Source organism: Mus caroli, chromosome 9 (genome assembly GCF_900094665.2).
Source record: "Mus caroli chromosome 9, CAROLI_EIJ_v1.1, whole genome shotgun sequence".
Taxonomy (NCBI): Eukaryota; Metazoa; Chordata; class Mammalia; order Rodentia; family Muridae; genus Mus; species Mus caroli.
In genome coordinates this window covers 57,022,918-57,046,732 of record NC_034578.1, presented here as the reverse complement: position 1 = coordinate 57,046,732, position 23,815 = coordinate 57,022,918, and the positions used below count along the sequence as shown (strand labels likewise).

Genomic DNA, 23,815 nt, shown 5'->3' with positions numbered 1-23,815 from the left:
CTCCGAAAAACAAACAAACAAACAAACAAAAAAAACCCTGAAAAAATATTCAAAAAAATAGAACAATGGTAAGAGTCAACATTCAGAAGATGAAGAATTACACATAATTTTAAATTGGGGAATTTTTTTATTTTTAGAATTCCCTATGTAGAATTTCTGAGGCTACAGTCAACCATAATAGCTTATAACTTCCAGAGAAAGGTTTCTCTGCTAAACCAAAACTAAGTCTGCACATTTAGCAGCTATTTAACCTCTACATCACAAGAGGTAGGAGAGAGTTATGTGCATTTTCTTGGAATAGTTTTCAAACACCTCATAGCCAGCATGGGCCAAAAGAACTTTCTCCTCCATATATCAGAGATTTATGTGGCAATAAATGCTTTAATCATGCAAGAAGAAAACAAACGCATAGTGAACACTGTTGTATGTTCCACAATGCTGCAAGCTTGAATGCCTTCAGTGGACTTAAAAGGTAATCACCATTTCTACCACCAGTCTTCAACATTCTCCTTTTCTATTTTGAAGATCAGATATTAACAATAACTCATATATGTATATAAAATTAGAAAATAACTGTATGTGTCTAAGGAAAAGAAACATAAAAGAGCTGAGAAGTTCTTGATGGTATTCCTTTAGCTGATCTTGGGCACAGAAAAGAGTCTACAGTTGAAAAAACAAGCTCTTCCAGTCTCTTTGGCCTCACCAGTAGAAGCAAGATGACAAAAGGAACGTCATCCTTTGGTGAGCGTCGCACACACTGTGCTGTCGCTGTGGCTCCAGGGCCTACCACCTTCAGAAGTCAACCTGAGGCAAATATGGCTCCCCTGCCAAGCACAAGAGAAACTATAACTGGAGTGCTAAGGCTAAGAGATGAAACACTACCGGGACTGGTCAGATGAGGCACCTAAAGATTGTCTACCGCAGATTCAGACATGGATTCCATGAGCACACAAGACCAAAACCCAAGAGAGCAGCTGTTGCAGCATCCAGTTCATCTTGAGGATTTCAATCAGTCATAAAATAAATGTTATGGTTTACAAAAAAAAAAAAAAAAAAAAAAAAAAAAAGAAAGAAAAGAAAAAGAAAAAGAAAAAGAAAAGAAAAAAGAAAAAACAAGCAAACAACAGAAGAAGAAAAGGACAAACCAAATGGAAGAGCAGATGGCACGTGCATGTGCAAAGGAAGACTGATCTGATATCTCGTTACTACATTATTATGTTCAAATGCTCACTGCATACCAATACAAACATTACAAATTAGAAATCATATTCACACACATACAACATACTCAGAAAGCATGGCCTATTCAGAAGGAAAAAACAAGTCAAAAGAAACTATCTCTAAAAAGATGTCTTGGCAAATACACAAGTCAAAGCCTAGTGTTGGGTAATTCAGGTCTACATTCCCAACACTCCAGAGTTGGAGGATCAGAAATTCAAGATCATCTCTGCTTACATAGCAAGCTCTAAGACAGACTATACAATATGATACACTGTCTCAAACAAACCAAGAAGCAAACAGAATAGAAATCCCAGGGTGGGAATAGCAAGACAGCCCAAAGAATAAGGTACTTGCTGTCAAGATTGATAATATTAGTTTGATATCTGGGTTCTCAATGGATGAAGGAGAGAAATTGTTCCTCCACATTTTCCTCGAATTTTCAAACACATCCTATGCACATTCCCCAATCCCAACAAAGACAAAGTAAATAAATAAAATTTTAAAGCAAAATCTGTGAACAGGAGAGGCAACTCAGTGCTTTCTGTACTTGGTGCATAAGTCCAAGAATCTGAGAAAGAACCGCACAACTAATGTAAAAGTTAGATGCCACATCTATAAACCCAGTGCCCCTGTGCTAAGACACAAGGCAAAGACAGAACAATCTCCAGAAACTGTGAGCCAAATAGCCTGATGTATACAGTAGTGAACAATAAAGAGACCCAGTCACCACAAAAAAGGTAAAACACAGAACTGGCATCCAAGGCTGTCTTCTGAGCATCACACATATACATTCACCCTCACCCATACAAACATGCACACAACACATTCTCACAAATATACAAAAACATAAATCTGAATGGGTTGCATACATCTATAATCCTAGCACTCAGCTTGAGGCAGAAAAATCACAGGCTACCAGGCTATATAGTAATATCTAAAAATATGAGATAGTTATTTTATTTCATCTTGCCTTGTACACATATACCAAACTTACTGTTGATTTTTTTCATTTAGAGTGTTCATGCCTTGAAGATCAGAAAGGGGTGTTCTTGGGTTTTTTCGGGTTATACCTAACAAAAAAAAAAAAAAAAAAAAAAAACAGATAATGGAAACAAATTAGTACACTTTCAAAATACTAAAGAAAAAAATTCTACAGAATTAATAAACTAAGTTTTAAAGATTTGATAAATGTCAGATACTAAGAAAAGTTCTGTAACTATCACCAGCACTTGATTAAATGAAGCCAAAAAGGAAATTCAACAGAAAATTCTTATTTACTTCATATAAGCATTACCACTAGGAAATATAAAAGTAAGCAGGCCAAAAACTAAATATATATAAAATTCATCTATTTTGACACCAAAACATAATGAACATGACCCCATTGTATCACCTTTTGGCAACAAATACACTGCTGAGATGTAGCACATACTTTAGAGATCTATTTATCTTACACATAAAGACTGAAAACCAAAGAATGTTTTTTCCTTACGGATATTTGAAATATTAAAAAATATATATTTTAAAACTGATTTTTCTTACAGACTCAGTAAATATAAGGTCATCAATTTCATAATGTATATATGCATATAAACATTTAAGATCCATTGGGAAAAATAAATCAAGCATCTTTACAGAAGACTTTATGAAAAATGGCCCAATCACACAGAGACAGTCTTAAAGAGAATCTACAAAAACCTTTTATAGCTAATACACTCAGCAAAAATAAAAGAAATTAAATTGATATGGAGTAATCAACTCTATTTCTATACAAATGATCAAAGACTAGTAATTCCATTCATAAAATCAAAATAATATAAACTTAATGGAATAGGTAAAAATGTCTACATTGAGAATTATAAAACATCACTATAAGAAAACAGGGTCAAAAAAGTGAAATGATACCCAGCTCATGACTATAAAATATATTTTCAAGAAACTAATGTTCCTTGGTTCCTGGTCCCCTTTCCTGGAATTCTTTATCCCATTCCCCCTCCCATTTGCCTCTGAGAGGGCACCCTCCTCTTCCCACCCCCTCCTCAGGCATCCTCTTCCCTAGGGCTACAAGTCTCTACAGGATTAGGCACATCCTTTCCAACTGAGACCTGACAAGGCAGTTCGCTGCTACATACATACCAAGAATCTCAGACCAGCCCATGCCAGCCTATGTATGCTCTTTGGTTGTTTTTGTTTGTTTTGTTTTCTAAGTGTTTTTTTTTTCCTTTTAATTGGATATTTTCTCTATTTACATTTCAAATGATATCCCCTTTCCTGCCCCCCCCCGAAGTCCCCTCCCTCAGCCCCTCCCCCTGCTCACCAACTGACCCACTCCAACTTCCTGGCCCTGGCATTCCCCTACACTGGGGCATAGAGCCTTCACAGGACCAAGGGCCTCTCCTCCCACTGATGTTCGACTAGGCCATCCTCTACTACATATGCATCTGGAGCCATGAGTCCCACCATGTGTACTCTTTAGTTGATGGTTTAGTCCCTGAGAGCTTGGGGGGGGGGGGGTGAGGGATGGTTAGTTCGTATTATTGTTCCTCCTATGAGGCTGCCAACCCCTTCAACTCCTTTGGGTCCTTTCTTTGGCTCCTTCATTGAGGAACCTGTGCTCAGTTCCATGGCTATGAGCATCCACTTCTGTATTTGTCAGGTACTGGCAGAGCATCTCAGTCCAGGCTCCTGTCAGCAAGCACTTGTTAGCATCCACAATAGTGTCTGGGTTTGGTGACTGTATATGGGATGGATCTCCAGGTGGGGTAGTCTCTAGATGGTCATTCCTTTAGTCTCTGTCTCGGAGCTCCCAGGGGTCTAGGTTAGTAGACACTGTTGGTCTTCCTATGGGGTTGTCATCCCCTTCACTTTAGCTCCTTCAATTCTTCCCCCAACACTTCCATAGGGGTTATTATCCTGAGTGAGGTAACCCAGACCCAAAAGAACTTGGTATATACTCACTAATAAGTGGATATTAACCAAAAGTATAGAATACCCATGATACAACCCACAAACTCTAAGAAGTTTAACAAGAAGGAAGGCCCAAGTGAGGATGCTTCAATCACACTTAGGGGAACAAAATAACTTCAGAAGGCAAAAGGAGGGAGGGAACTGGGGGAAGTGGGGGAAGGGTGCAGGATCTGGTATGGGGAGGAAACAGGAGAGAAGCCCAGAGGGGTAGGAGAATGAATGGAAATATGCAGCCTCTAAAAGTCAGGGGAGAACCTCTAGAAAGTCTCAGAGACCTGGGATGTGAGAGGCTCCCAAGACACAATGGGGGTGACCTTAACTGAAATTTCCAGCAGTGGGAAGAGGGAATCTGAAGAGACCAACAGACAGGGCACCCAGTGGAGGCATGGGATCACCAACCCACCTTCAAATTTTCTGACCTAGAATTGTTCCTATTTAAAAGAAATGCAGGGACAAAAATGGAGCAGAGACTGAAGGAAAGGCCATCCAGTGACCAGTCCAACTTGGGATCCATTCCACAGGCAGTCATCAAACCCGAACACTATTACTGATGCTGTGTTGTGTTTGCAGACAGAGGTTAGGATGGCTGTCCTCTGACAGTCTCTACCAGCAGGTAACTGAGACAGATGCAGATACTTACAGCCAACCATTATTCTCTTAATATTATTTGAAAAGCATTATGTTTTCAACTTAGGGAACTCTAACATCACTTTCCTCTACTTTTAGTTGATGATTATATATCCTAAAAAAATCTTTGCCTGTTCTTTTTTTTTCCTTAAATTTTCTTACAAATTTAATGGCTTTAATCCTTAAATCAGCATGACTCATTTCAAGGTAACTTTTTATGGCAAGAGAGTTCTCCTTTAACAGATAAATACCAAGGTGTTCAATGCCATTAGTTTGTTGAGCTAATCCTTTATTCCACTAAACTATCTCAACACCATACTATGTTTACATGCTATACAAGAGCCCTACCACTGGGCCACTCTCCACAGGAAGATGAGATTTTAAGTCTACTACCAGGCTCATAGATGCCACTAACCAAAAGACAGAGAATTAGGAGGTGCTTATCAGGTCATTCTAAGTCAGGGTCTCTAATTACATTGTACTCAAGCTGCCAAACAAGACTGCAATCCTCCTGGGACTAGAATGAAGGAAGATTGACTCTCAGGTCATCCAGTCAAGTTGCTAAGGAAACCCATTTCCTTATTACCTATTGGCTGAAGACTGTTGAAACACTAAATGGAGCTACTCACAACATAAACAGTGGCTTCTCTGACAGAGATGTAAAAGCTACCAAATAAAGGCATTCCAAAGATGGGAATGGTAATCTTTTCTAATATTAGAATGAAACACCTGCCAAGTTCTTTTGTCACATAGACCCATTCTTGTAAAATATGGAAGAGGACTGGCTGCCTCAAAGGCATTTATAAACTTCATTTTCCAAGTATTTAGGGTTAAAAATAAATTCTGTGTATGTATTAGGTACCCTACATGATTACTGAGTTCACGTTTTAATTCTAAAGCATTTTTTTTTTTAGATTTTTACCATTTTAATAGATTAACTAATTCCTCACTTTCAGTTCCTTTTCTATCTCTGTCGTCGTATCAAGGTGGGTATATGGAATATCTTTACCTTGATTCTAAGTATTTGAAGAAACTCTTAAGATTTTTCATACAAAACTTTAGAAACTGGGGGCATTTAGTTGCCAAGTCTTAAAAGAAACAGGTGCAGAATTATGGCAATCTTTTTCTTTTATATAAAGTTAACAAAGTGAGTTAACTTGATTGTTAACATGTTTTGAATCTCCACTGTCCCCCTAAGTTAGAAGTTTGACTCTGTTTGTCATGGTGGTAGAATTTTTAAAAAATAGTTGGGCTGGTCATATGAATTTGGACTATTAATAGTGAATACACAAAGGTGGTTCTGGAACTCCAGCCTCTTCTTGTTTCCTAACTTTGAAGTGCGTGTTGTTAATGCTTCATGTTTATCTTATAGTATGGTGCCTTATTTAAAGCAAAGGTATAAACAAACATATTACAGATTGTTATTTGCATTCTATATCACTGGTATTTAGCTCTCAAATCATGTGCTTCCTTTTCCTTTTTAAGGGTCTAATAAGCTGAAGGCGTTTACCAGCCAGAGAAGTCCTCTGGTAGAATTTTTGAAGTTACTTATGTATACTATCATATCATCTGCAAATAGTGATACCTTTATTTCTTCTTTATCAATTTGTATCTCCTTGATCTCTTTTTGTTGTCTTATTATTCTACCTAACACTTCATGTACTATATTGAATAGATATAAAGAGAGTGGGCATCCTTGTCTTGTCCCCAATTTCAGTGGGATTGCTTCAAGTATGTCTTCATTTAATTTGATATTGGCTGTTGGTTTGCAGTAAATAGATTTTATTATGTTTAGGTATGGCCCTTGAATTCCTGATCTCTCCAATACTTTTGCATGAAGGGGTGTTGTATTTAGTCAAATGCTTTTTCTGCATCTAAGGAGATGATCATGTGATTTTTTTTTAGTTTGTTTTTATAGTAGATTATGTTAATGGATTTTCATATATTAAACTAACCTTGCATCCTTGGGATGAAACCACTTGATTATGGTGAATGGTGGTTTTGATGTGTTCTTAGATTCAGTTTGCAAGAATTTTATTGAGTATTTTTACATTGATATTCATAAGCAAGACTGGTCTGAAGTTATCTTTTTTTGGTTGGGTCCTTGTGTGGTTTAGGTATCAGAGTAATTGTGGCTTCATAGAACCAGTTAGGTAGTGTTCCTTCTGTTTCTATTTTATGGAATAGTTTGAGGAAAATTAGTATCCAATCTTCTTTGATGGTTTGGTAGAATTCTGCACTAAATCCATCTGGCCCTGTGCTCTTTTTGGGTGGGAGGTTTTTAATGACTTCTTCTATTTCCTTGTGTGATATGGGCCTGTTTAGTTTACCTGCTCTTAATTCAACTTTAGTTTGTGGTATCTGTCTAGAAAACCATCCATTTCATCTAGAGTTTTCCCATTTTGTTGAGTATAGGCTTTTATAGTAGAATCTGATGCTTTTTTTTTAATTTCCTCCATTTCTGTTGTTCTGTCTCCCTTTTCATTTCTGATTTTATTAATTTGGATATTGCCTATTGACCTTTTAGTTAGTTTGGGTAGGGGCTTATCTATCTTGTTGATTCTCTCAAAAAACCAGCTTTTGGGTTTGCAGATTCTTTGTATTGTTTTCTTTGATTCTATTTGGTTGATTTCAGCACTGAGTTTGACTATTTCCTGCCTTCTACTCCTCTTGGGTGAGTTTGCTTCTTTTTGTTCTAGAGCTCTCAGGTGTACTGTTAAGTTGTTAGTGTAAGATCTCTCCAGTTTCTTTACCAGGGCACTTGGTGCTATGAACTTTCCTCTAAGCACTGCTTTCATTGTGTCCCTTAAGTTTGGGTATGATGCATCAGCCTTTTCATTAAATTCCAGAAAGTCGTTTAAATTCTTTCTTTATTTCTTCCCTGACCAATGTATCACTGAGTAAAGAGTTGGTCAGTTTCCAAGTATATGTGGGCTTTCTGTAGTTTTTGCTGTTATTGAAGACCAGCCTTGGGCCATGGTGATCTGATAGGATGCATGGTATTATTTCCATCTTTTTGTATCTGTTGAGAGTTATTTTGTGATCAATTGTATGGTTGATTTTGGAGAAGGTACCATGAGGTGTTGACAAGAAGGTGCATTCATTTGTTTTAGGGTGAAATGTTCTGTAGAAATCTGCCAGATCCATTTGATTCATAATTTCTCTTAGTTTCACTGTGTCTCTGTTTAGTTTCTGTTTTCATGGCTGTCGATTGGTGAGAGTGGGGTGTTTACATATCCCATTATTATTCTGTGGGGTTCAATGTGTGTTTTGAGCTTTAGTAAAGTTTCTTTTATAAATTTGGGTGCTCATGCATTTGGGGCATAGATGTTCAGAACTGAGACTTTCTCTTGGTGTATTTTCTCCTTGATGAATATGAAGTGTCCTTCTTCATCATGCTTGATAACTTGTGGTTGAAAGTCTATTTTATTGGATATTAGGATGGTAACCCCTGCTTGTTTCCTGGGATCATTTGCTTGGAAGGAAGACCTTTTTCCATCCTTTTACTCTGAGGTAGTATCTGTCTTTGATATTGAGTCTTATATACAGCAAAATGCTGATAAACAACTTCAGCAAAGTAGACAGATATAAAATTAACTCAACTGCCGGACAGTGATGATGCATGCCTTTAATCCCAGCACTTGGGAGGCAGAGGCAGGTGGATTTCTGAGTTCAAGGCCAGCCTGGTCTACAAAGTAAGTTCCAAGACAGCCAGTACTACACAAAGAAACCCTGTCTCAATAAACAAACAAACAAATAAGTAAATAAAACAAAATTAATCAAATAAATCAGTAACTTTCCTTTATACAAATAATAAGCAGGCTGAGTGAAAAATTAGGGAAACAACTTCCTTCACAATAGCCACAAATAATATAAAATATCTTGGGTAACTCTAACCAAACAAGTGAAAAGACCTGTATGACAATAACTTCAATTCTCTCTCACCCCACTCTCACCAATCGACAGCCATGAAAACAGAAACTAAACAGAGACACAGTGAAACTAAGAGAAGTTATGAACCAAATGGATTCAGCAGATATCTACAGAAAGAAAGAAATCGAGAAAATGGAGAGATCTCCCATGCTCATGGATTGGCAGAATTAACAAAGGAAAAACCGCCATCCTACTAAAGGCAATCTATAAATTCAATGCAATCCCCATCAAAATCCTAACATAATTCTTCAAGGACATGGAAAGAGAAATTCTCAAATTGATCTGGAAAGGCAAAAATCCCAGAATAACAAAAAAAACTCTTAACAATAAAAACAGCTAGAGGAATCACATCCTTGACCTCAAGCTTTATTACAGAGCAACAGTGATAAAAACTGCATGGTATTGGTACAGAGACAGACACGTTGATCAATTGAATAGAATTGAAGACCCAGAAATAAAACCACACACTTACGGTCACTTGATCTTTGACAAAGATGCCAAAAATATACGATGGAAAAAAGAAAGCATCTTCAATAAATATTGCTGGTCTAACTGGCTGTCTGTATGTAGAAGAATGAAAATAGACCCATATTTGTCACCTTGTACAAAGCTCAAGTCATAGTGGATCAAGGACCTCAATATGAAACCAGATACACTAAATCTAATAGAAGAGACAGTGGGAAAGAACCTTGAACTCCTTGGCACAGGGGGAAATTTCATGAATAGAACTCCAATGGCTCATGCTCTAAGATCAAGAATTGATAAATGGGACTTCATCAAACTGGAAAGCTTCTGTAAGGCAAAGGACAAAGTGGATAAGACAAATCAGCAACCTACAGATTGGGAAAAAAATCTTCACTAACCCCACATCCGATAGAAGCTAATATCCAAAATATATAAAGAACTCAAGAAGTTAATCACCAAAAAAAAAAAAAAAAATCAAACAACCCAATCAAAAAATGGGGTATAGAACTTAACCGAGAATTCACAACTGAGGAATATCGAATGGTGGAGAAGCACCTAAAGAAATATTCAAAGTCCTTAGTGATCAGAGAAATGCAAATCAAAACGACTCTGAGATTCCACCTTACACCAATCCAAATGTCTACGATCAAAACCTCAGGTGACAACACATGTTGGAGAGGATGTGGAGAAAGAGGAACACTCCTCCATTGCTGGTGGGATTGCAAACTGGTACAACCACTCTGGAAGTCAATCTGGAGGTTCCTCAGAGAATTGGAAGTAGATCTACCTGAAGACCCAGCTACACCACTCTTGGGAATATACCCAAAAGATGTCCCACCACGCCACAGGGGCAAGTCTTCCACTATGTTCATAGCGGCCTTATTCGTGACAGCCAGAAGCTGGAAACAACCTAGATGTCCCACGACAGAAGAATGGATGCAGAAAATGTGGTTCGTTTACACAATGGAATACTACTCAGCTATTAAGAATGAGGACATCCCGAGTTTTGCAGGCAAATGGACAGAACTAGAAAATAACATCCTGAGTGAGGTAACTCAAACCCAAAGGGACATGCATGGTATGTACTCACTTATAAGTGGATTTTAGCTAAATAAAAAATAAAAATACAGACTACACAAGATACATTCCACAGAACTCAAAAAGCTCAACAAGCTGAAGTGTCCAAGTGAAGACAATTCAGTCCCAACTTGGGAGAGAAAAGAAAGCAATCACAAGTGGGAGGAGAGGAAGGGAGGGAGGGAGGGATCAGGGAGGGAAAGTGGATGGGGTAGGGGGTAAATGGGAGAGAGGGAAACCTGATCTGGTATTGGGTGAGGAGAAAAAAGGACTGAAGCCCTGAGGGCCAGCAGAAAGAATGTAAACAGGCAAACTCAGGAAGGAGTTTGGGGGACCCTCCAGAATGCATCAGAGACCTGGGAGGTGAGAAACTCCCAGGACTCAAAATGACTTAGATGAAATGCCAAACAATAGGGAAAGGGAACTTATAAGGCCCACCTCTAGCAGGAAGACAGGACATCAAGTGAAGGATGGGGTTGCCATCCCACAGTCTCAACTCTGATCCCTAATTGTTCCTGTCTGAAAGAATTACAGGGATGGAAATGGAGAGTCTGAGGAAAAGAAGGTCCAGTAACAGGCCCAAAGTGGGATCCAGCTCAAAGGGAGGTCCCAAGGCCTAACACTACTACTGAGGCTATGGAGAACTCCCAAAAATGGATCTATCATGACTGCACTCCAGAAGACCCAACAAGCAGCTGAAAGAGTCAAATGCAGTTATTTGCACCCAACCAATTGACAGAAGCAGCTGACCCCTGTGGTTGAATTAGGGAAGGCTGAAAGAAGCTGAGGAGAAGAGGGTGATTCTTGAGGAGGACCAGCAGTCTTAATCTGGAACTCCGATATCTTTCAAACACTGGACCACCAAACAGACAGCATACACCAGCTGATATGAGGCCCCCAACACACATACAATAGAGAACTTCTGGGTCTGTGTTCATTCAGAAATGATGCATCTAACCCTCAAGAGTCTAGAGGCCCTAGAGAGTTTAGAGGTTAGGGGTGGGGAGGGACATTCACATGGCCCTAGAGAGTTTAGAGCGGTGGGGAGGGACATTCACATGGAAACAGAGTGGTGGGATGGAGGTGTGGGATGTGGAGCAGTCGGTGGATGGGGGGGTAAGGGATGGAATATGGAGTGTAAAAATAAATTAAAAATAAAATAAGAAAACAAACAAACAAAACAAAAAGCAGCACCTGAATATATCTGCAGTGGAAAATGGAATACATATATAAAATAGATGAAGGCAACAATATACAGGGAATTGCCAGTTTAACTTCCTCATGCAGCGTATGCTGTAACCAGACCCATAAACTACAATATGGTCCAGTCTGCAGTTACCAGGCTCAATCATGAAGAAACAAATAAAGCAACTGAACTAAATATAACTACTTTAGATTTAAGCTCTTTTAAGCTGTTCTCAAATGATTTGTAGACTGTTTTGAAAGATTGAGAATATCAAAATGAACAATCAGAATGAGGACTGTGTATCTTTAGAAATAATTTTAATAACTAAGAATAAATTCTAAAGACAGCTTTTAAAAATGACTTACCTTTATTCTTCCTACAAGGAAATATACATACATTACACATTTTCTAATACCATTAGAGCGAAAAGGAACACACTGCATTTATTTTTAAGCAAATTCCACTTAAATTGTTGTTTTATTAAGTCAAATATTATGGAGTTTCAGTCAAATATTATGGAGAAAACTCTAATAAAAGTAGTAACCTAAATGTATTGCAATTTATTAAATGTACAATGCAGATCTTGAGTAAATTTGACCCACTATAAACAAATGGCTTAATTTTCTAAAAAATTCATTTTTTATCACAATAGGAGTACACCCAATTATTGTAACCACACAGCAGACCAAAGGACCTATTTCATGCAGACTAACATAAAACCAAGGAAGAAATGGAGACCAAGTGCATCTTTTATATCAATTTTAAACAATAAACAGATATGTATTCTGAATGTTATTTTTTATGCTGAAATTCTGGTATTTCTCTTAGACATAGAAAGTCTGAGTCAAGGTTTATATTCAATGTAAATGAATCCTCTAGAGATTCAAAATTATAACATTGCTGATGTAGGAATCAAACATAAGCAAGTACAAAATTTAGCCAAATATGAGGAAGCTCTGGGAAGTGTTGAATATCATAATCACTGTGTTAATTTCATGAGTTTCTATATATATAAGACTTACCAAATTGGTCTCTTATTTTACTTTAATTACATTTCACTAAAAGTTTCCAAAAGGAAGACTAAAATTACTGCTTATTTATATGCAATTAATCAGATACTTCCAAGAAGAAATTGGAAACCAATTCAGTGATGGTGGCCTAAATAATTAACAATGTGGTGCATAGCAAATGGGACAGTCAAAATCACCCACATTAAAGAACAGGTATATCAGCAATTTCAAGAGAAAGCAATACAGTCTGCATAAAGAATTGTGAAAGGCATGTTCCTATGCAATCTCCATGCATCCCTCATGAATACTCTTGATTTCCATTTCCAAATAGATGTGACAACACAGGGTTAAGAGGACTTAAAGCCTTACTGTACTTCTCTTCCTTGCACCTCTGCAGAATCTCTAAGCTCCTCTGGTGGACTGGGTGTTGGAGAAAGCTAAAACTATCCATACTTTTCAAAATCGCACATGGTGTTGTATCATCATGTCCTTAAGAAGCAAAACAAAATAAAAATGGAAAAAAGAAAGACATTATGTAAGCCCAAACCAACAAGAGAATCAAAGACAATGATGCCAACTATCTTGATATATTTTAAAATATTAAACAATGTGAATGACTCTCCCCAACTAACAAATAATAAAAAAAAATTATTTTCAAATATGCCAAATGTCTATTTTATTAATCAAAGTATTCTGCGTTAATGCCATATTAAAATTTCTAGATTAAAGTATAAGGAATATTTCAAACAATTAGTATCATATGGTTGTTCTTGGAAAATTATTTCTTTCTGAAATATTTTTAGCATATAGTTGGCAACATTGATAGAATCTGAGAGAAATTATACCCAAAAAATTACGAAAAAAGGTACCCTGTCTTTTACAAATCTGACAATCAGGCACATGTGTTTTGTCAATGTCTGCCGAGTGTGTGCTAAGAATAAGTAGTAGCACACCACAGAGAGGGAGCCTGAGCAGCACTCTGCATTTATAAATCTGAAAAATAGCTGGAGAACCCATACCTCACTACTGGAAAAGGAGATAAAGTAAATTACAAGCAGGAAAGAGACGAGACAAGAATAAAGACCAAAGCACTCAGGTGAATGCTAACCAAGTGAGTCATTTGAGCAGTAAGGCATGGGGGAGGGGCAATTTCAATAACATAAATATCAGCAAGAAATTGATTTAAGATAGAAGACAGAGTTTCCATATTTCAGAAAAGATGAATTCTTGAGTTCAAGAGATTACCTTAAGAGTTACAGAGGAAAAATAGTGTGTGTGTGTGTGTGTGTGTGTGTGTGTGTGTGTGTGTGTGTGTCTGGGGGGCGGGTTGAAAATGTCTTTATAATACACAGTATGATATAAACAATTAAAATTTTATTAAAGAAAATAAAAAAAGACTTATGGAGAAATGGTTACATTTAATAAGAATGACAACTGTATAATCTAGGAACAAATGAAGTGATGCATAGTAACTGATCTCCATAAGGACAGTTTACTGTACACTTAGGAATGAGTCTCAATGTCAAACATTATAAATAGTTCTCAAGATAGTCATTTTAAAGCTCAAAGAAATACTAATTCCAAAACTCCTGCAGTGGCGGGGCTTTGCAGTTTCAAATGCTCAAGGTAGGCCCACCCAGTGTTTCTCTGTCCCTGCCCATCTGGATGTAGAACTCTCAGCTACCTTCCCAGCACTATGTCTGCCTGCTTACAACCACGATTCCAGCCATAACAACAATGAACTAACCCTCTAAAGCCAACCCCAATTAAAGGGTTTATTTTATAAGAGTTGTTGTGGTCATGGTGTCTCTTCACAGCACTAGAACACTAACTAAGACAGTGGGAAAGTCTACTAATAATCAAGTAAACTTAGGATTCCTAAGACTATTTTTTGATTTTGTCGTTGGGTTGTTTTGTTTTGTCTTTAAGACAGAGTCCGTCTAAATACCCTTGGCTGTCCTGGAACTCACTATATAGACTAAACTGGCCTGGAAGTTGAAGAGTGACTGACAACATCCCAGGTGAAAATCAGAACTGAAATTTAAAAGCTGACTTTGAAAGTTTGTTTACTCCTACGACATACAAGTTAGTTTGGAAACACAGAAGAACAAGGAAGCACTCGTATAATCCTACTGAAAGGCATGCCTCAACTACATATAAGTTAGAAGATTTTAACTATATACATTCCAAATGGCCACATGTGCCTATGAACTTGACTTCATGTACAATATAAAATGGAGTGTCTCAGGCTTAAAGAAAAAGGAAGGACCCAGAAAAAAAAATCATTTATAAAATTCAAACTAAAAACTCAATAAACCAAGTTAACAGGTTAAGAAAAACAAAACAAAAACCTTACTAAACAATTAATTCTTTACTAGGAAAGAAAAAATGTTCCTACTTACAAAACTGGTCAATAGAGAAGGTGACTGGAGCAGGAAAGTCTACCATATTATACTGCCTGACCCTGTTTGTTTCCTAATTTGCTTTTTTATATTAAATCATGATTGAATTTGTAGAAAAAACATAAGAGATGGAAAAATGGAGAAAACGTTAAAATCAAATTCTGAATCATCATATGATTATCAGCTTGCATTTTTGTTCATAACTATTACATGCCTTACATTCACTGTGATGATTTTAATGAGAGTAGCCCCTGTATGCTCATATATTTGAATACTTGGTCTATAGTAGGTGAGATTGTTTGAGAAGAATTAGTCGGTATGACTTCTTGGAAGAGGTGTCACTGGGGCTGGGCTTTTGAGGTTTGAAAAACTCTTTCCAGGCCCAGTTTCACTGTCTGCCTGCACCTTTCAGATCAGATGTGAGCACTTAAATATTGCTCTAAGCACCATGCTTGCCTACGCCATAATGGCCATGGACTAATGCTCTAAAACTGTAAACATGACCCCAATTAAATGCTCCCCTTTATAACCAGCCTTCGTCATGGTGTTTCTTCACACAACAGTAACCCTAAGACACTCATTATTCCTATCAATATCTATTAATAAAAATATAGCAACATAGGCCTACATACATACAGAGTCATACATTTAATCACTTAAAGGTATGTGATTTATCAGCTATGAAACATGATTACAGAGTATGCTAAGTAAACAGGAAAAAAAAAAGTATTATCATGGAAGAATACTAGCAAGAATGGCTTACCACTTTTTCTCTGAATGTGTCTTTTCCCAGCTTCCCGGAAAGCAACCACAGCTCTGAAAAATGCTCGAAGAACTGCCCATCGGAAAACAGCTACAGGATCAATGCCAGTCATTCCAGAAACAAAAGCATTCCTGCTACTTCTCAGAAGAGCCACAATGTCTGGACGCATATGATCTGTATTTTTTTCCCGAAAATCCTATGAAAAAAGTACCAATGTTATTTCTGAAAAGGACTATTAAAAAATCAAGAAGATGGTAAGTTTGAGTGGTGGGGGTGAGTAGAGATTATAGAACTGAAGTCTATTCTGAGCTACCTGGGCCAAGTACCTTCTAAAAAGTGCCAGCTAATTCTGAACTACTGAATTATGTAAGAAACCGTGAATACTCTAATTTTATTATAGATTATTAGACAGTTCATTTGAAGAAGTATTCGATAAAATGGTAAGATAGCTAGAAAACTTGAAAGATCTAGCTTTGAAAAAAACAGGCAAAAGAGCATCTCACTTGTTCTTGATGGTGAGCAGTGGACAGGTTAGACAAAAAGCAGTAAGGCCAGGGACAGAACATGTTGGAAAAAGCTGCAAGTGATAGGAAAATAGGCAAATAACATACTTAAGGCCTATAAGGTTGAGCTTGATTTTATTTTGTCTCAATCAATGATAAAAAGAATTAGAAAAGTAAAAGAACTGAATACTAGATAGTTGGTATATTATAAATATCTGACCCTGCACAAAGACAATGGTACAGAAGAATAAAGTACCTTTATTATTTTTTAGAGGAAATAGTTTTTATTAAAATATATTTTTATACAATTTATTAGTATTACAGCTTCCCCTCCCCCAACACCTCCCCATCCTCCCCACTTCCTCACCCACCCAAATCCACACCCATTCATTCATTCTTACATTAGAAAAAAAAACAGTCATCTAAAATGAAGAGAAGGAGGAGGAGAAGAAATATAGGCAAAGCTGATAGGAGCCTAATACAGCTGTCTCCCAAGAGGTCCAGCCAGAGCCCAACAAACACAGAAGGGGATGGAGGAGTCAGAAAAAGGACCAAGGAGCCAAAGGGGCCTGCAACCCCACAGGAAGAACAACAGTATCAACCAACCAGACCCCGGAGAGCTACCAGGAACCAAAACACCAACCAAAGAGTACACACAGAGAAACCCATAGCTCCAGCCACACATGCAGCAGAGGATGGCCCCATCTGTCATCAATGGGAGGAGAGCCCCCACCCCCCAATCCTACAAAAGCCTGACACCCCAGTGCAGGGGAACACCAGGGCAGTGAAGCAGGAGTGGGTGGGTGGGTAGGAGAACACCCCACAGAAGGAGGGGGAAGGGGACCATTATTATTTTTGATACCTATAATTTATATTTTTCTATTATCAGCTACTTTCTAATATACTTCGTTTATATTGTTATGTATTAAAATAGAACATTAGACTTTGATGATTTTGTTTCAATTTTGGCAGGATTTCTTTTGTTTTGAGACAGAGTATCACTATGTAGTCATGGCTAGTCCTAGAACTCATTATGTAGATTAGGTTGGCCTGAAATGTACACAGATCCCACTACCTTTGCCTTGGAAGTACTGGGACTAAAGGAATGTGCCACCACTCCCAGAAGCTTTTTGGTTTCTTTATCATTCTTTTTATTGTGTTGACTTATGATTTTTATCATGACCTTCTCATTCTATTGGTTCAATGTGCACTTTTACAAGTTTCTTGAAATGGAAACTGATATATTTTTCATCCTAATATCTTGTCTTAAATGATTTAACTGTATTCTACAAACTTTAAAATACTACAGCCCTAACTATTCAGTTAAAATATGTCTTATTAGAATGAAAAAAGTAGTTTTAGTTGTGATTTTTCTGGATTGATTCATCAACTCATTGGAAGAGTTTTGCTTAACATTTAAATACATAGTAACTGCCTAAGTTACCCTATGGCACATAATTGGGATAATTGTTTTAAAAGTGCTGCCCAATTTTTCTGTTTTATGGTTTGTGTGTGTGTCCTGTAACACAACAGTAGATTTGTCTACAGCTACTTTTGTTTTGGTTTTGTTTTTCGAGACAGGGTTTCTCTGTGTAGCCCTGGCTGTCCTGGAACTCACTCTGTAGACCAGGCTGACCTCAAACTCAGAAATCCGCCTGCCTCTGCCTCCTACGTGCTAGAATTAAAGGCATCACCACCACTGCCCAGCTGTCTACAGCTACTTTTACTTAGTTACAGCTTTTGCAGCTAGGAATTAAACTTAGAGCATCACACATACTAGATAAGCACTCTGCCACTGCTACAATCTCAACACTACAATTACTTTTGGTCTATCTCTACTTGTTATGGTCTGAATCAAAATTACTGGGTATAAATAACTTCTTTCGTTTTTGTTTTTCGACACAGGGTTTCTCTGTATGGTCCTTGCTGTCCTGGAACTCACTCTGTAGACCAGGCTGGCCTCAAACTCAGAAATCCGCCTGCCTCTGCCTCCTGAGTGCTGGGATTAAAGGCGTGCGCCCCCACGCCCAGCTATAAATAACTTTTGATTAACATTGTATCAACTAGACACTTTTCTTATTGTGAAATATCCCTTTTTATCTCCAGTAATAGCTCTAGCTTCTATAGTGAGTATATAATTTTACCTTTTAATCACCTTTTAGTTTCAATCTACTCAATAACATACTTAAACATCAGAGAAACAGGTGTGTGTATACTATATGATAAATGTCCCTGCAAATCTTGGGCATATTTGGCTCCCACTTGGTGATGCTGTCCGGGTAGGTTCGCAAGTTATGGTCTTGCTGAAGCAAGCCAGCAGTAGTCAGGTTGTGAGTTTAAAAACTCACACCATTTCTTGTTCCAACTCTCTGCTTTGTGCTTGCAGTTAAAAAATGAGCAACTCAAGCTTCACCTTCAGCTACCATGCCTGCTGCTTCCCTACCATGATGGACTCTCTTAACCTTCTGGAATGGTAAGCTAAATAAAATTTTTCTTCTACAAAGTGCCTTGATCATGGTGTTTTACTACCACACTGGAAAAGTAACTACAACATCATCTAACAACAGGATCAAGATTTCTGCTTTGTTTTACTTTATAAATTATATCTAAAATCTGCTTCTCACCTGTGTATTCCATCTCAGATATGACATCTCAAAGAGAATCAATTACTTCCCACCATAAAATATTCATTTACGCCGGGCAGTGGTGGGAGGCAGAGGCAGTTGGATTTCTGAGTTTGAGGCCAGCCTGGTCTACAGAGTGAGTTCCAGACAGCCAGGGCTACACAGAGAAATCCTGTCTCAAAAACAAAAACAAAAACAAAGAAAGAAAGAGAGAATGAAAGAGAAAGAAAGAAAGAAAGAAAGAAAGAAAGAAAGAAAGAAAGAAAGAAAGAAAGAAAGAAAGGAAGGAAGATTCATTTACAACTTCTATAAAGTATATGGAGATCTCAACACTACTCCTTATATAAGGTTTTCCCCATTTCTACTGCTACTCTTATGGTTCAATTTAATAGGGAAAGGAGGTAAAGAGGGAGAATTAATAAATTCTAAGAATCCAGTCTTAGCCTCTCTGCTGTCCTTGAAAACACAAATCTGCTTTAATAGTTTCACAGTTCCTATAATAATTTCAACAAAAAAAAACTATACTCTAGCAGTGAGATTGTTAATAAGACTGACACAGGACTGTTACTCACTAACAGTATGCATTGTACAGGGACTCCTGAATTTCATTAAAAACAAAACACCTAAGCTCCTTTAATGTGGCCTAGAAGCCCTTCAAGATTTAACCTAATGTCTGCTCTTGGAATTCACTAAAATATCTCACTTGTCTCATCTCAGTGACGTTTTATACACTATTTCAACATATGTAGCTCCTTTCTTATTTTATAGCCTATAACTCACTATCTCAACTCAGCAGTATAACCTTTACTTTAGTTCAACTCTTTAGAGTTTTAGAGAAATCCTTGTAAATTTACAAACAAAAAGTTAATTACTTCATTACTTTAACTCACAGAAAAATTTATACAACATAGCTAGAAATAAATATGATATATGCTATGTATATGATACATATACTTACAAATCTGTCTGTCTATCTTATCACTATATAATAGCAAATACTGGACAGGAAACTGACATACGCTGGTTAATAAATAATTCTTTAAAAGATGAATCAGAAAAGGCTTAAATAATTAATTAGGATGTCTACCACAGCTGGACACAGTGATACATCTCAATAATCCTAGCCTCTTAGGATAAGAGGCAAAATTAGGAGTTCAAGGACATCCTCTGCTACACAGAAAATTTGAGCCTAAGTACATGAAACTGTCTCAAAAACAGAAAAAAAAAAACAAAACTCAATGAGTCATTGATTTATATCATTTCATTATAAATATCCTAAGTGGCAAGTTTAAGCTTCCCAAGATGTAAGAGTTAGCCATCTCATCAGTTACATGAAATCCATGCGAGAGTTACTATACCTAGTAAGAATGAAAGCTCACAACTACCTAATGGTGCTCAGAACAGAAGCTTCTAAAAGAGCGTTAGGAATATCATTAAAGAAAAACAATGAATTATGAGGATGAACAATGAGTTTGAGACACACAGACACTATCTGTTCTAGATTTTAAAAGTTCACTAAAGGCCGGGCGTGGTGGCGCACACCTTTAATCCCAGCACTCGGGAGGCAGAGGCAGGCGGATTTCTGAGTTCGAGGCCAGCCTGGTCTACAAAGTGAGTTCCAGGACAGCCAGGGCTACACAGAGAAACCCTGTCTCCAAAAACCAAAAAAAAAAAAAAGTTCACTAAAACAACCTACTAGGTTTATCTACAGAAGGAAACCAGCAGAAACATTATCTAAATGGTAATATACTGAAAAGTAGATCTCGATTCTAGTTCTATCCTTACAAAATGTCTTCAAAGGCTACTAATCCAGAGCCTCCAAAAACGACAAGAAAGGGTAGCATGCCAGAAATAGTAATGATACACCTGTGATACACCTGGGGGAGAGTTGGGAGTGTAGTTATGATCAGAAAACAATGTTTACATGCATAGAACTGTCAAAGAATAAAACATGTTCTATAGTTTACAATACACACCTCTGCTCTAAAACCATATTCAATAAGAAACTTACTGACCTTTACTCCATATTTTACTTTTCCAGCATAATGTTTTATGATAAAAGCAGGCTCCATCACAGCAGGAAATTCAATGTAAGAATTCTCTTCGTGTTGATGTTTAAACTTGTCAAGTAATGTTTGGTTTGTAGCCTGTGGAAAGCTGAATTGAACAAATTATGTGAAAGATACAGTCTTTTATAAGGCATAATATTAAAGCACATTATGCGGTCTAATATACTATACAATTAATGAAAAGTTTTTACCTACAGCATCTATTTTTACCTACAGTATCTCTTCTATTTTTTGTTCATCCCCAGAAATTTTCTATAAAGTTGAGCTTAAAGACCACAGACTAACTTATCTGGGAGGACATTACAAAACATGAATTCAGGTTGCTGATGGATACTGTTGCCTATTTTTTTCTCATACTCACAGTGAGGATAAGCACCAAAAAAAAAAAAAAAAAATCAGAACAGACAGATTTGATAAACTTATAATTCGGGCAAAAAAGATCACATTTCAAGTTAAAGCAAAGAACTATTTGGCACCAAGTGGATTCCATGGTGATAAGAAGCATTGCAGGAACTGGCTAACTTCCAGGACACTGAAGGCTCACACATATAAAAGAGATTATTCAAGCAGAGCCTTCTACAAAACTGTTTCCCCAAGAATTGATTACCCATGACTGCTGTCCAGGTACTACAGCCAAGAATAAGCAGGCCCAAACAGGAAATTTTGCACCAAATGAAGTTTTTAGTGTCACCCACATAATGAAGGTTTTGCAAAGATATAAAATATGAGTTGTGGGATTATGAGAAATTCTACCAGATTTCTCTTAGAAAGTTTAATGTTAAAAAAAAAAAAGTGTATCTGAAATTTTTATTCATTTTATTTTTTTTCATTTTTTGAAATTTTTATTTTATTTTTTTACACTCCATATCATTCCCCATCCCCCCCATACACCCTCTGACTGCTCCACATCCCATACCTCCTCCCCACCCCATATTTTTCCTGTATAAAAGTTAATTCAAAGACTAACAAATAAGATAGTTTAATGGGTAAGGCATCTGCTTCCAAGCCTGAAAACTTCAATTTGATATGGAGGATCCATGTGATGAGAGAAACTCTTCCTGCATATTGGCCTTTGACCTCCATATAAACAGAATAGCACACACACATACTTAACCCTCAAATAAAATAAATAAAATTTATTTATTTATTTATTTATTTATTTATTTATTTATTCAATTTAAAGACTGTGTGAATTATTACATCCCTGTGATGTCAGCACTCAGGAGGCAGGGAAGGAAGATCTCAACTTCAAGAGCAGACCAGATTACGTAACAAGACCCTGTCTACAGGACAGAAAAGAGGGAGAAATGGGGGGGGGGGAATCTTTTTTTAAAAATGTGCATCAGGATGTGACCAGTGTTAAGTTTCCAATTATCCAGTGGATGGCTCTACATCCATGCATATTTGAGCAAAATTACATAGACTTAATGGATAATCAAAACAAAACAACAGCTAAGTGTACACTCTTTAATTCCAGTATCTGGGAGGCAGAGGCAGTGGATCTTCCATGCCAACAAAAAAAGTGGGGAAAGAGGACAGGACATGAAATTTGGAATGTTAGAGGTAATATGGAAGGAGTTGGAGGGGGGAAAAAGGGTAGATGTAATCATATTTCATTGCATAGATTATGAAGTTCTCAAGAATAAAGAAATGAGCATCAAAAGATTTAACATCAAATTTTCTAAGAAAAATCTGGAAAAAAATTGTTCAAGAGTAAAGTACAACCTATTACACAAAAATGTATTTTTTTCCAGACACATACAGAAAAACCACAAGTCTTTATTTGAAACATTATCAGAACACTTTCGCTTACTTAGATATAAGCTGGTTGGTGGTACATGCTTATACAACTAACACTGGGGAGCCTAAGACAAAGGGCTGCTATGAGTCTGAGGATACTCTGGGACTGCAGCAGCCCTAATTCCAACCTGACCAGAGTTACACAGTGAAGCTCTGTCACAAATAAAGGTGAAGCACTCAAAAAGCATAATGGTCAAATATGAAAATGAAAAGCACTATACTCACTTGCTTTCTTCATCCAAAAGATGGAGCAGTCCTGTTGGTTTTTTGCTAATAAGATTTATACAACAAGTATTATCAATATAATCTATGTTATGCCAACTGATACCTTCAGTTCTATATTCCTCCTAGAAAAAACAAAATATCAACTTATCATATAGAAAATAATAACATATGACAAAGTTTTAAGTAAGGTGCGGCTACATGTGGTTTTATCTAAACCATCTAACCTATGATTCTGATCGGCATGTCTGTTTCTGTACATGATTTTTGTTATTATGACTCTACTATAACTTGAAATCAGGTATAGTGGTATCTCCTTCATTATTCTTTATGTTGAGGACCATTATGGCTACTTGGAGTCTTTTACACTGCTGTATGAATTTTAAATCGCTTATTTCTGTGAAGAGTGAATGTTGGTGACTACAATGAATTTATATCCCACTTCTAACAATATGGTTATCTTTACAACAGTAATCCTTCTAATTCATGATCATGAAAAATCATTCCATTTGTGGGTGCTTCCAGTTCCTTTGTACAGTATTCTCAAGACCTCGCTGTACAGGTCTTTCACTTCCTTGGTTAGGTTTATTTTAAGGTATTTTTCTTTCATCTGAGATAATTAAGAATGGAATTATTTTCCAGACTTATTTTGCTGACCATTTTCCAAGGTTTTAGGAGCAATCACATATTCTTAACATGAAAATTTTCTAATAGGTTTAAAATTAACTATTAACGTCAGCTACACCCCCACAGCATGTTGGTTAACTGTGGCTAGTTTCTAGTCATTCACCATTTTTTTTTTCTTCGAGACAGGGATTCTCTGTGTAGCCCTGGCTGTCCTGGAACTCACTCTGTAGACCAGGCTGGCCTCGAACTCAGAAATCCGCCTGCCTCTGCCTCCCAAGTGCTGGGATTAAAGGCATGTGCCACCACACCCGGCCTCATT

General features: G+C 37.1%; 1 protein-coding gene, 1 long non-coding RNA gene and 1 pseudogene across 7 annotated transcripts in view; 2 read left to right on the top strand and 1 right to left on the bottom strand.

Annotated features, from left to right (window-relative positions):
* Positions 1-23,815, bottom strand: part of Myo9a (myosin IXA) — a 173,112-nt gene that overhangs the window by 85,283 nt on the left and 64,014 nt on the right. For all 6 annotated transcript variants that reach the window (XM_029481618.1, XM_029481617.1, XM_021171284.2 and 3 more), the window contains 5 exons: positions 22,873-22,994; positions 20,794-20,935; positions 15,652-15,847; positions 12,856-12,975; positions 2,216-2,291 (listed from right to left, as the gene is read on the bottom strand). In XM_029481618.1, the coding sequence (XP_029337478.1) occupies positions 2,216-2,291; positions 12,856-12,975; positions 15,652-15,847; positions 20,794-20,935; positions 22,873-22,994 (656 nt within the window). The remainder of the gene's footprint in view (positions 1-2,215; positions 2,292-12,855; positions 12,976-15,651; positions 15,848-20,793; positions 20,936-22,872; positions 22,995-23,815) is intronic.
* LOC110301064 lies at positions 717-1,000 on the top strand (annotated as a pseudogene).
* LOC115031932 lies at positions 14,446-18,605 on the top strand. The gene is made up of 3 exons (XR_003837574.1): positions 14,446-14,507; positions 15,682-15,905; positions 18,541-18,605. It is a non-coding gene; the product is annotated as an uncharacterized LOC115031932 (long non-coding RNA).